The 14,171-nt window shown below is 41.8% G+C and overlaps 1 protein-coding gene across 2 annotated transcripts in view; it reads left to right on the forward strand.

Moving 5' to 3' along the window:
- PDZRN3 (PDZ domain containing ring finger 3) overlaps positions 1–14,171 on the forward strand; it is a 131,398-nt gene that overhangs the window by 100,872 nt on the left and 16,355 nt on the right. Inside the window, exon 1 of one of the 2 annotated variants that reach the window (XM_066327169.1) lies at positions 716–892. The exons of the other annotated variant lie outside the window; for it this stretch is intronic. Within the exon in view, the coding sequence (XP_066183266.1) occupies positions 824–892 (69 nt within the window). The 5' untranslated portion in view covers positions 716–823. Of the gene's footprint in view, positions 1–715; positions 893–14,171 lie in introns of those variants that run through there. 2 annotated transcript variants of the gene reach the window in all.

Below are 14,171 nucleotides of genomic sequence, written 5' to 3' on the forward strand. Positions count from 1 at the left end.
GGAGTCAGCAGCATAAATGGCCATTTTTCACTTGGAATACGTATTAATCTAAAGCTGATCTATATTAATACAAGATGCTCTTTTTTGTTGGTTTGGGGAGGTTTTTTATCCCTAAATCCACCTACATTCACATATATCTTCTTTGCTTTGCAGCCAGGTCCTAAAGCTGTGGAGGCTTTCAGGGACAGAGATGCCTTTCTCTCTTGTGCTTGTTAAACGCGCAGTTCAGTCAGCTGCTGCTGTAAAACTGAGGCTCTCAAATAGCACCACAGTCCAGGAGGGAAATAAATGCTACTGAGCATATTCAACTTCACCACGGCTGAGTTCTGTACCATGACGTTCATTTCTTTGTGCCTTACATTACAACCCTCGCTCCCAGCCTGCTGAAATGTGGGAAGAATTATCCTGAGGGACCGTAGTAAAACGCAGTCGTGTTTATTTGTAATTGCTACAAAATGGTTTACAAAATTGTTAGTGTCCTTTATTATGCCTGCTACTGAAGCACTTGCCTGTTAATTAGAGAAATTTCAGCTGTCATAGCTGGCAATTATAGCTTGTGTATCGCTGTCTGTTATGAATAGTCAATGAGAGCTGATTAATATGCATGAGTGGCGGTATATAGCCGTGCCTGGGCGCCGGGAGAGGCACAAGGAGCGGGGCTCTGAGCGCTCGGTGCGGGGACAGCGGAGCTCCGCGCTGCTGCCGCCGGCTCCAGCCGCCTCACCTGCGGCTCCCAGCCCCACCTGGATGTGTGCTGGCCTCGGGCATCGCTCTGGCTGCTCGGGGGAATAAGGGAGATCCTTTCCGCCGTTTGAATTTAAACATGGGATGCAGTCTGTGCACTCTGCAGAAGCCAGAAGAGCAGTACAAGTTGCTGTACGAAGTTTGTCAGGTAAAGAGTTGGCTTTCGTTTCTTAAAAGCAAATGTTTGGTTTGAGGCTCGTGGCCGCTGTTAAGGGCAGGGAGGCTGGAATGCCAGGAACTGGGAATGAGATCTGGTTTGCCTTGTTTGAAATCTGTGTGATAATGATTATTTTTTTAGCTTGTATCTTCCCATTCACATGTGCAGAACATCAGATTTTTAAATGTAGCTATTGTACATGAAACTTTCCACAAAACTTTCATCACAAAATAAGACTGTGTTCTTTTCTCCAGTGTATGTTATGTTAAATTTCTTGTCAAGGATCATGGCTTGGTCACACATTCCTTGCACAAGTGGAAAAGATGCATGAGGAAGGTTTTGTAGCTGTTTACAAGTGCTTAGAGCCACTTGTTTGTGTGCAGTGCATTCAGGTTCTCAGTCTGGTCTGTAAGTGCCTGTCACTGAGAGTTTGGAGCTTGTTGTAGGTGTTGCACCTTGATGTGTAAAAATACCACCTAACAAACAGATTTGGCAGCAGATTAAAACTACTGCCCTACAGATCTTTAGATACCAAATCACTCATGTGAACCTTCTGAGAAGTTTCCTGTGAATGTTTTAGCACATCAACCTCTATTACAAAGATTTTATTTCCTGTTTCTGCCTTTCCTTCTGCCTGCCTCTGAAATTCCTTACTCTGTCGTGTCTACAGTACAGTTCGGACTGAGGCAGTGGGCTGGAGCCCTGCAAAGTGATGGTCAGGATGTATTCCTGCACATCTCCTTGGAAATACTCACAGGCATATACACTCATAGTCAGTACTGAAAAGGTGCATTGGGTTGTCTGCACAAAGACTCTGGGTGGACACACACTATCCAGATCCTTCGAGCTGCACTTTTCCCCCCCTTGCCATTCCTGGGGTGGTTTAGGGTAAGTGACAACTGCTGGGTGACATTCCCAGCGCTGCTCCGTGCTGCCGGCAGAGGGAATTGCTCAGCAATCCCGTGTCCTGCTGCCTTCCCACCTGCAGCTGATCCCAGATACTGATGTCACTGACAACAAAGTGAATAAAAGATGCGGTCTGGATGTTATGCTAGTAGGGGAGTGATTAAATTTTAACCACGTAGTTGTGATCTAATTCTCGCTCGCTCACCCAAAGGACGCTGACGCTTTGTGGAATAAAAAAAAAAAAACCTGTGGGAGCAAATAGAAAGACATGTTGACTGTCATTTCTATTTATACCAACACTCTTCTACTTGCTAAGCTGCTGTGCATGTGATGGGGGGAGGAATTTTAGAGAGAGGTTATCGGATTTTTCAGGCACTTGTTCTGCACTGAGAAGCAGTTGCAGGTGCTGCCTGCAGCAGCACACCTGGGGCCAGGTCTGGTTTGTGCGAATGCCCCGCTCAGATACAGCAGTGGCTGTGGCAAGAATTCCTTATCCTGCCAAGTTTTTGTGCAGTCTGGGCTTGGGGACTGTCAGTGAGTCACATTCAGGAGTGCACCAACAGGACAGACTGAGACAGCACCCCATCACGAATTATCTGATTGCTCAGGAAGCTTGCTCAGTTTTTGTCATGAAGGGAAGGTTGCGGAGAACCTTTGCAACTTACTGACATCTCCCAACAGATGCAGGACAGCATTCTTTAAATACATGTCCTGAAATCTGTCCCAGGAACAGTTCCTGCTGATATGTGAGATGACTGAACTATCCAGTGCTGGCTGCAGGTGCAGATCCCTGGCAGGAGTTTGGGTGTAGAATTCTGTCAAGCTGCAGAGTTGCTGCAACCTGGTTTCAGCAATGTGTGAGTGCCCAGGGCTCCTCAGTAAGTCTGGAAGTCTTTTGGGAAACGCTGTTGGAATATCCTCAGTTTCCACAGAAGTGAAAGGTGCATGTAATCCTGTAAAACTGGGATTTCTAACATAGTAAACCCTGAATTATTTAAGGCCATAATCCCTGATTATTCTAGAATATAAATAACTGTGCAAAATTATTTTAACAGGAGTCTACTTTGATTTCTCTCTTTCGCAAGATAGGAGGGAGGGAATTCTATAGCTTATGGAGCACGTCCAGATAATTATATGTCACTACAACTATAAAAATACGTCCTCATGTAACCTACACACAAGAGCAATCACTTAAAATTTAATGGTGAGGGAGATGAAGGATCACTGCCATTTAAAACTACAGAATATAGAAGATAAAAGTTTCAAAATCTGCCAACAGCAGGAAATGTCTCTTACAGTGGTTTTTTGTGTCATCCATGCAACCCTAATATCGTGTGACAAGAAGACATTTCATATTTAAGAAATCTGAGTTAGACAAAATTTGCATAACTTGATTTTAGGGAATATTGAGCATCATTACAAATAAATCTCCTTAGCCTCATTTTTTAAAAGTTCATGCCTCCAAGATGCAGGAATTCAGAAAACACTTGAAGGAATTAATAATAATACATAACTGCACTTTCTCTATTAGGCCAAGAGCTTTAGTGTGGCTGGGAAATTAATGCTTCCATAAATTACAATTCCAGAAGGTCCGGTACGGCTGGCTCTGTAAGTCCTCTAACAGTGAGCACAAAGAGGATCAAATATACCAGGGCTCAGGCTTTATCCCTTCCTCATCCATAGATAATTCAAAGAGATCCTCTTCATTAAGGGCTTTGGCACATTGCCTACAATTTCTTTTTGGGCCGCTGTGAGCTTAATGATGCAGAACAATGGTCTTCCCTCTTGTTGAGCACTTACCTTATTGTACCTTTAATCACATAATAAAAACCAAATTAAGACACCTCGTCATTAGAGCCTGTTGTAGCTGTGCATATCAATGCTTTGTGCTACAAATACAAAGGGGACTGTGGCAGCTTGGAGCCTTGATGCAGGGCAGTGTCACCACTGATGAGCGCGGCAGCCTTAGATGTATCCCAAAGTTTACTTCCCAGCTGAAAACAGAGTATTAAATAAAGTAATATACTCTATTAGGCTTTTGGGTGTCTGGTTAAATAGAAGTCTTCTTCAGAAGATACTGAAAGTTGTGAAAATAGAAGAAGGGGAAAGAAAGAAAAACGGAAAACTGGGAGGGTGTTTAACACCAGGCTTTTATGTGCTTTTCTCAATGTGATCAACTCCTGCATAAACAATAACAGAAATAAGAGCTTCTCCCTTTGTATGAAACTTCCTGAGGGACTAAAAAGTAAACTCCACTGGAGGAGACTTACAGAAGAGTGCGTCATCTGAGATAGGGCTTTTGAGCATGCAGAATAGAGTAAAAGAAGTTTAGTCTGCAATTTAAGGAACTTTCGCAGTACCTGCTTCACACTAAACACACGTTGCCCACAGTAGGGGAGGTAAACACACAGTGAAATAATTTTCTGAATGGACACAGTGTTTTACAGAATCCTCACAGCATCACAGAGTGGTTTGGATTGGAAGGGATCTTAAAGATCCTGTAATTCCAACCCCACTGCCATGGGCAGGGACACCTCCCACTGGAACAATTTCCAGCGATGTCAATGAAGAATTTTAAATCACAGATAGGACTCTAAATGGGCAATGCTCAGAACTGTTCCCTGGGATTTAAGATGCTGGAGCTCTCCCAGTGGGAAGATGCCATAAGAACAGCCCATCAAAACTGGCACTTGCAGCTGAGAAACCCTGAGCTGGGTGAGCACAGAGGCCAGCCCCTTGCTCCAGGCTGTCCCTGCAGGGTCAGGACAGGCTCGCAGGAAACAAGCTCATGTTGCCACTGCCCTTGGTTCAGCTGAGCTGAGGTCAGAAGATTCTGCTCCGTGATTGTTGGGCTGGCACCCCTCACAAATACTAAAGTTCATGTATAAATAAACAGCTGTTGCCATGATCTCCCAGCGTGTCGGAAACTTGAAAGCCTCACTCACATGCTCCTGGCCTGGCACGTCCCTGAGACATGGAAAAGTGACAGTGTTGGTAAAAAACAATAGTGGGCAAGCTGGATTTGTGTTTTAAACCAGACTGAGATGCTCTGTGGCCAGGGTTATATAAGCACCAAAGTCAGATACAAATTCTGTGCTAATGAGAGGTCAGCAGTGATGAGGAACAAGCCAACACTGTTTTCCATTGGCAGGTTCCAGTGGCATTGCTTGCAGGGCACTGTTCTGCAGCAGAACTCCCACACAAACCTGCTGCACTGAGCTAATCACCAGTGCAGGGCCCTTTGCCATCAGAATTCCATTCACACGTTCAGACTTGAGAAAATGAGACCAAAGTAATCAATCAGTAAGAAAGCCTAATTCAAGGAAACAGTCTAACTAGACTTAAACCTACTGAGCAATGATGTTATCCTAAAGCAGGGCCAAAGTGAAGCTTGCCAAAATAAATATTCAGCTTAAAAAAAAAAAAAAAAAAAAAAAAAAGCCCTAATCAAAACTGTAAGATTTGGAAAACAGAAATAATTGCCTCTGTACATATGCTTTTCACACCCTCAAATTTAATTGGGCAGCCAGAGAATTAGTTGCTCTACATTTCAGTAGTTTTCCATGTTAAGACCAAAGTGGTGGTGCCAATTATAGGGAACTGCTCTACTCGAAATACGGTGGAAGGCTTCAAGTGCTCTGTATGTGCAGCCTGTGCTGCAGCTGAAATTAAAACTAGCGCTGAAGTTCCATTCTGTCACTTCACTACCATTAAACTTGACCTCAATAACAGTTGTGAACCTATTACACTTACTTCAAAGTAGGCGTGTGTTTGCTTAAACAAGATGTTAATTCCAAGGGCTTTGTTCTAGACGGGGTTTTCTACTGCAGAATTAGTTCTGCTATAGAAAAACTCTGCTTGACAGACTGGAGACTCATAATCTTCAGAAAACTGCCCTTTAATGATCGTGGCGCCTGTCTGTGGCTCACAAGTCCCCTTTCCTAATTAGACATTTACCAGAAACTGGCAATTGAAATTTTCCTCTTCACTTGATGATGAATAATGCAATGCCTCTGTTAGGATTTCTCTGGAAGATATTCTTTATTGTAAAGTTAGAGGAATATTTTGGCCATTAAAGGAACATCAACAAGATCTGATACGAAATAAACAAATGCCTAATGGTCACCTGTGATATAAATGCATAATTTGACCTACTTTGCTCATGAAATGTCTCACTGCTGCATAATCTTCCTAAAATCTACGGTGCCTGTCATCTTTACAGTGGACAGATAAAATGCTCAGGATTTATTAGGATTTTTTTTAAATGATGAATGATTGAAGGGGTGATTTTTGTGATGCTTTACACTTACACATCTGTTTAATGTTATGAAGCAGGTGGCAAGAAGTCACAAGGGAGAAGGCACCAGGGACAATCACTCTGTGCTTTACTGTCACATGTCAGACATGGGCTGGGAAAAAAGGAAACATATGGAGTAATGAAAAAGTGCAGATTCAATAAATGTGTTTTGTTGTGTTCATTAATAATGGAACAAAAGGTCAGGCTTCATTTTCACTGGGACAAGACAACTCTGCAGTTACGTGAACACTGGGATTGGTCCTTGCAGAGATTCGGTGGGTAAAGGGGAGCAGATCCAAGTGACCTCCTGGAACTTGGTCACAAGTCAGGGATTTGACGGGAGAGGGTCAGAATAAATAATATCAAATATACATAAACATTAAATATTACGAGACTCACTAATTTAAGCAGTGACAACTGAAGAAAAACTCCATATTGATGTGGAATATCTTTAAGCAAAAAGCCAGATGTGCCAACATCCAAAACACAAATGGTCAGAATCAGGGCTCTGTTTTCTTCCTTGTTTCCATACAGGGATTTATCCGGGTGGGGACACAGAGGTGATTGGACATGCTGTCCACTGGCATGGGGACTGGGCACTAATGTATCAAAAATATCCCAAATAATAACAAAAAGTACAAACAGAAGTGCAAGAAAGAGGTTTTTGCAACTTCAAACCAATATTCTGTACATTCCTGCAAAGTGGAAACTGAACAGCATTTTAGAGAAAGCGATCATTCGTATGTTGGAAGATCACAGCTGACAAGAATGTCTAAATTTGGCCAAGGTGCTTCAGAGTTCTTGTATCTGAAGTTCTTGTATCTGACCCAGTGCATTGTGTGACTGCCATCAGGTTTAGCCAAAAGCAAAGGAAAACTTTTATCAGTGTGACACTGTGAGAACTCATGGCCGTGGCAGCGTGGAGGGAGGTGGTGGTGGGAATCCTACCCACATGAACCCTTCTGAGGTTTGTTTTCTTCAGCCACTTCAGCTCTGCTTGTGAAAGAGCCAAGGTGACAAAGCAGCAGCAAGGCCTCTCACTGAGAAACCCACTGGGATCTCACTGGGCTGCCACAGAACAGCACTGAGTGTTCTTTCCATCTTTTCTTGGAACCAGCTTCAATAACCAGCTCTTCAGCGCAGCTGATCTTTGGAGCTGTCCAAAATTGCTCTTTCCCTGTCCTGCAGCACTGAGGCATTTGTGGGAGAAGGGAGAGAGTGGGAAGATGGATTTAAAAGCTACAAACAGTGAACAACAGTGTGGAAACAGGGTGCTGGGAATTAGAATGATCTTAAACACAGTGCCTGGGAGACGGGACGGGAGGTTTCAGTTGTGCTGTGCCCTCCTGTGACCTCAGGCAGATCACTCACTTGTTCTGTGTTTCATCTTCGCATCTGTACGAGATTCCTTTTGTCTGTTTGCCTGGAGCAGCTCTCCAGAGGCAGCTTTTGCTGTGTGCTTGCATAGTCTGATGTGCTGCTAAAATGATATCAGTGTTATTTGAAGTGCTGGGCTGTACACCAGAAACTCCGGTTTTAATTGAGATATGGTGTTAAGTATTGCCCTACCAAACTGTGAGTGCTGGAAGGCCACAACAGGAGAAAGCTCCCTCCAAATGGTCTTTGACCATTCCTTTTTTCTGTGGGAGAAAGATGCTGCTCTACAGGGACCTTTGGTCTGATTCAGTACAAGAATTGTTTTCATGTGCTACTCAAATTCAGCTTGAATCCACACAACATTGCGCCCTCAGCTAAAAGGGTTTTAATTTTTTTCATGCTGTTCACTCTCCTGTGTGTTATTTTAAACATAAATATAGAATACACAGCTTTTGGAAAGTTTTCATTCATAAAAAGCTGTAAATTGCTGTGCTAGATGAACACACAGTCATAGGTTTTGCCCCTTGGGAGAAGCACATGTGGGAAGGGCAAGAGCATTTCCCAAGGAGCCACACTGGAGGTGCAGTGCTAGAAGTGGACAAAGCAGAGGATGTCAGAAAACGGGTAATTACACTTGCTGAATCCCAGTCATTAGTAATTCATGGTTATTTATGGCTCATTTGTACCTCACTCAGAGATCCCATTGACTGGCCCCCTCTGGGTCACGCTGCAGAAATGGCAGAGAGGGGCATTAAAAGGGGAGGCTTGTAAACTTCTGCCTGTGTTCTAGATGGCCCTGGGTTATTAAGCCATGAAAAAAATACACAGAAGATCACTTAAAAAAAATAAGGAAGAGCGTTTCTGCCCTGATATAAAGTCATTTAACATGATTAATGCGTATTTAAGAAAAAAACGGCCCCGTGTAAACTTTGCTTCTTCTAGTGGACATCCAAGAGTCTCAGAAGCGCCAGCCTTGCTCTGTGTTTTCATTGAAGCAAATGATAAAATTCCCTGTGGTTTTATTTTGAGTAATGATCCACAGGAGCAGAGCCTGAGAACCCAACCAAGAGCAGCTTAGTATTCTACAGACAGTCCTGGCGCTGCCTTGGTAATACATAAATGTGCTAATTACTAGGAAAATAAAAATTCCTTTATTTCCAGGGTCTTTCTCCCAAGATTTTCCATTTGCAAATTAACGGTTTGGAGAACAAATGTATTCTGTGCTCTTAAGGAAAAGAATTTTTCCTTGGTCTGAACTGTTTTGTCATGGATGGCTCGCAAGGCAGAAGGGAAATGCACACACATGGAAACAGTCTATTACTAAACAATATAATTCTGGAGGTTTGAAAAAGAGGGAGACTGTACATATGAGAGAAATAAAAGAGGGATTAGATGGAGCTGCAAGAAGAATTAACCTGTGTTTTGAACCTTTTTTCTCCAGTTCCTGAGGAAAAGGGGGGTTGTAAAATAGGCTTTTTGCTGCTCTTGCTTCTGTAAAAATCTTTAAAGTTGTGCTGCTTTTTCTTAGTATGCAGACTCCTTAAGAACTTGCTAAAGAAGTGAATCAGACCATAAAGAGCATTTTAAATGGAGCACAGACGTCTGTAGTCTAACAGAACTAGCGTTTTTATAGTGCACTTCCCAAGGATTTGCATGAATTTCTACAAAGAAAAGCTGCTTACTCATTCTTAGGCAAAAAAGTTTTTCTCTCTGTGACATTTGTGAGGCATAGAAGAGCCAACAAGCTGTACAGTGCATACAAATGTTTATCATTCATGGCATTAAACCCACAGAAATCAGTCTAAATTAATGGAAAAGAATAATTTACTGAGAAACCCGTCTGGTTTCTGCTGTGTCCTCCCACAGAAAACAATGTTACACCCTATTGCTGCAAAACTAAAATACAAAATAATTATCACTAAACTGTTCTGCACAGGGATTCTCTGGCTTTCTCAACCTTTCTGTAACTACTTCCACCAGTGCCTAAGGTTAATTCATCTGTGCTACTGCAGGTGATGTTTGCTCATGCCTGAGTGCTCAGCTCCTCCATTCCCTGAGCATCCTCCCCACTTTCTCTTCTGGCAGCTCTTTCCTGTCACAGCCCTGTCCCAATGTCCCCTCCCAGGGCTCCTGGCTGTTTCCCAGAGGGAAAAGGGGAATCAGCTCCAGGCATGTCCCTGTGTAGAGAACCCAGGTGTGTTCATTCTGCTCTCACAGCAAAAGAGAAGCCACCACCACCACTGGGGTTTCCATGAGCACTGTATCAGAAGGAAAGGAAAACCAGAATTGGTGGCAACCGGGAGGAAATTTTTTCTCCTTATAAACAGGTGACTTATTTTGATCTACCTGAAAGCCTCTAATTTATGTCTGCCATTAAAAAGTGGCAATTAATTAGCCTTCTCTTCCCACCCCAAGGAATAAAGCATGTAAATCACTTACCTTGCTCAATAATTAAATAGCGGATATTGATAAAATGACATTTATGTAACAGCACAACCTGCCTCATACCTCAAACAAAAATAAGAATGTGTTTTCTAGTAACAGAGAACAATTCTGTCAACCCAGCCTTGGCTGCAAATTCCCATTGCCTTGTACAGGAGGTGCAGCCGTGTCCTCACAGTGGGAAGGCTGGAAAGCTCCAGCCTCTGGACCCTGTGCCAATTCTGACCTCAGGAAATTAGCATCTAAACAGTGGCACTTGGCTCAGGAATCGCTGGAGGATCCCAAACCCTTCAGTAGAATGATTGTTAAAGTAAAAGCGCATATATAAATATAAAAACGTGAGAAAATCTGTCCCTGCAAAAGGTATTTCCCTGTGACATATCCGGAATTAATAGAAGGAGATTTCAGCGGGAGGGATGCCAAATGCTTTGCACAGCTCCAGCAGAGAGAAGCCTTTGTATATCCAATCCCTTACACACTCACAGCACTGGAAAATTATATGGAAAGCCATCTAGTGAGGTAAATTCTTCACAAGCCTAAAGAGATATGAGGGGTTTTCCTGGTTTTATTTTTCCCGTTGTTGAGAACATCACTGATCACAAATCATCACTGATTTGTTTCTTTTTTCTACTTTATATGTAGCTAGCAATTGAGAGAGATTTGAAAACAGACTCAGGAAGGCACTTGGGTCTCACCAACCCTGTACTCCCCAAGATCCTACTGCCTGTTTTTACCCTTTTATCTCCAAGGTAGCACTCAAACGTCTCCAGCCTTTTTCATGGCTCTTAGGAGTCAGATCTCAAACTGTACCCACATATTTGCTCCATTCACACCTCCTAAGCTGTCATGGGATGTTCTTCAGCAATTCCACCTGATGTTTAGGGTTCCTCAGTGAAGTTCTGCCGGATGCAGCATATTGGATTTTCTTTCGTTCTCCTTTTCATTAATTCCCGTTTCTTTTTCTGATCATTTACTTCTTGGGTATAGGAATTAATGAGAGTGATAATGGAGTAATTAATCCATGATCAAAATGAGGGTTTAAGACATCATTTCCTTCTGTTTGTTTGCTGGGATCACCTCTTTGGATTTGTGCCATGGCTTCCCCTCTTCTGCCTTTGGGCATCATCTCTCTTTTTCTCAATTACAAATACACATCACTTCTACCTTAATTGACCATGGCAGCATTTTCCTTTCCATTATCTCAGTTTGGCCATGGAATGCTGATGGCACACTGGGCTTCATAACTTCTTGATTTGCTGTTAATGTCCTCTCTCAGTCAGAGCCTGAGCTGAGGCATTGCAAAAGCAAAACACCCCTCGACTCCAAAGAGCATCAAATCAAGCTCAAGTGACTATTTTATTTTCATTCCATGTATTAAAACTTCCGGGAGACACAGACCTCCCAGACAGGATTATGCCATCTTTATCTATAGATTTCTTGCTGCCTCTATAGATTTCTTGGTTCTCTCTCCAGCCTACTTTAGTGCAGAAGAACATACAGTGCATACTCTAAAATAAAATACTGTAAATTCTATTCTATTTCATAATCATTGCATAGCTTCTATTAAAAATAAAAATTAAAATTCAGGCATCCCTTCCTTATTTACTGTCTGGTCCTAATACAGAATATTTGTGTCCCTGCCTCATGCAGTGGCTAAACCCATTATCTGGCTGCACCACAAATTTCACCCAAGTCCATTCAGCTCAGTTTAACTCCACTCACTGCACTTTATCTACAGCTTTCTCCATATTCAGTATATTGCCAATGCTAAGAAAGTCCAAAAGCTAAGCATTTCACTCTTTCAGACAAGTTAATTTATCCATCTTTTGTGCCATGAAAGATCTCATTGTCTCTGTCACATGGTGTGTTCCTCAGAAATTATGCATATTTGTCGTTTTTGGCAGTCTTCTGAAGCGTTCATGTGCATGGATTTTTTTTTTCTATGTTATTTCAGATGTAACTGTTTATAAGGAAAAAAATTGCTGAGCACAATTCAGCAGCATTAGGAGTAAAGCCTAGGAATATAAAGCCCTTTTTTTTTTCTTTAGCAAAGCTGTACAGATTTATTTATTTAATTTATTTATTATGTATTTTATTGGCTTTTAAGCACTGGGAATAATTATTTGTTAATTGTAACATTTTTTCCAGATAGAAACTGAGCGTATTAGTATCACCTATTTGCTAGATTTAGGGTTAGCCACAAGTACTGACTCTATACAGACACCAGAAATCAGGCCATTGAGATGATACCAGTATATTTTTCTTCTGCATCATTTTTGTGCTACTAAGAATAAAATACCAATACCTGCTATTTTTTTCTAGACTAGAAAGCAATTTATCTCTGTTGTGCATAAGCAGACTTGGGAATTACTGCTTTTTGTAATCCAGATATTTAGCACTGCCATCCTCATTTCCCTTTAATGGAAAATAGTATTATTGGTGTGCTGAGATGGGAAATGCTTTAAAAGAAAGTAATTACAAACTATTCACTGCTCAGTATTTACCACATGTTATGGCACTTATTGCAGGTGTTTTAGGAACCAGATTCAGAAATGTAATTCCCTGCTGTAAAGCACTTTAAAGCACATTTTTGCATCATTCTTTCATCATTTGTTAGGGCAGTTCTGAGCATGTCTCATAGATCAGCGTCTGCCAAGGCTGCTGATCAGAACAGGAGCCTGCAGAGCTGAAAGGATTCCACTCAGCTGGGCTTTAGGAGCCAGTCCCTTGTAAGGGATGCACAGACTGACCCCAACACCATTCATCATGTGGACAGCCACTATCCAGAGGAGTGTTTGCCTGACATGATGTGGGTGCTGCCACAGTGCATAGAAATATTCACTTTTAAAGACAAAATCCCCAACCATATCTTGGAAATGGGTTAAGAAACCCATAATAACAGCAGTATAGTGACTTATGCTTTCATTTCACTGAAATCATTGCCATCTTATCAAACCCATATATACTTTAAAATCGTATATACATCAAATCTAGTTCTGCTTGCAGAGTTATCAATTTACCAACTGAAAGCTGAATGCCAGAAAGTCACAAACCTTTTCTACACAAGGTCCCTCTGCAGCAGCAGGAGAGGGTTGAGATTAAAATTTAGCTGGCTGATCACCCCACTTCTAAAATCTGGTCCCATGTCCTTCCCATATCCTTCTTCCTGGCTGGGCAGCATCTTTTCTTTTTCATGGCATTATCAGCTTACAGACAACATAGTCAGGAAACTACTTGGAAATAATTCCCATAGTAACAATTTATGACACAGTCCAGCTACTACTGCCTGTTCCTTGCATGACATCAACCTGTCCTTGAAGTTAGGATTATTTATGTAACAATTGCATAGGAGAGCACAAAGAGGATGCCAGTCTGTGGATTTGCAGAAATAAAAGTGTCCTAAGAAACCTAAATTAAAATGCAGGCCTGTACTAAACTGTCTGTAATCCAGGTTCATTACAGCATTTGGGAATGAACTGGAAATCTGTCCTTTACCAGGTTTTACTATAAAGATGGAGAAATGATGTTCATGAATAGTTTCCTGCTCAAGAGTTATTCTGAGCACATTTCTGAAAAACATTATACACTGCAATTTAGATTCTTTTCTTTTGATTGCTTGTTGGGTTTAGCTGTACCAAGAAAAAAAAATAGGATGCACACAGTAAAATGTGCAACGTTTAATTTGCAGCAAATAATAAAACTCAAACCATAATCAGCATTTCCTTTTTCCAGAGAAAACATTACGCTGAACCTAATTTTACAGCTGTACAAACTGTTTTAAAGTGATCTGCTCAATTGAGCGAGTTAATGATATTTAATTTGACCAGGCCAAACTTTACATTAGTGGGAGCAATCGCGTGCAGTGCAAGTGTTTGTGGGATGTAAATGTCATGCAAACACCTTCCCCTCTCAGCTGGCTTCACAAAAATCCTGGTGTCATCACCTCTCTAAGGCAAACCTAAGATGACATGGGAAGGGAAGAAGTGTTACTTGCACAAGGTAATTCAGCAGGAATTTAGCCTTTTCAATCTATTCTGCACTCAAGTTAACCCTCTTCATATCAGCCAGCTTTTTTGCCCTGGGCAATATGCTAAGTATGGGCTAAATTCAGTTATTTTGCTGAGTGATGTTCTCATTTAGGTGCCCCACTTACTTTAATGTGACCAAACATCGCAGTGTGTACTTAGTGGAGTGTGTGGATTCTCTCCTCAGCCTCCCCAGTTCCATGGCCTGGTGTGTGTCCTGTTA

This window comes from Sylvia atricapilla, chromosome 11, assembly GCF_009819655.1.
Source record: "Sylvia atricapilla isolate bSylAtr1 chromosome 11, bSylAtr1.pri, whole genome shotgun sequence".
NCBI lineage: Eukaryota > Metazoa > Chordata > Aves > Passeriformes > Sylviidae > Sylvia > Sylvia atricapilla.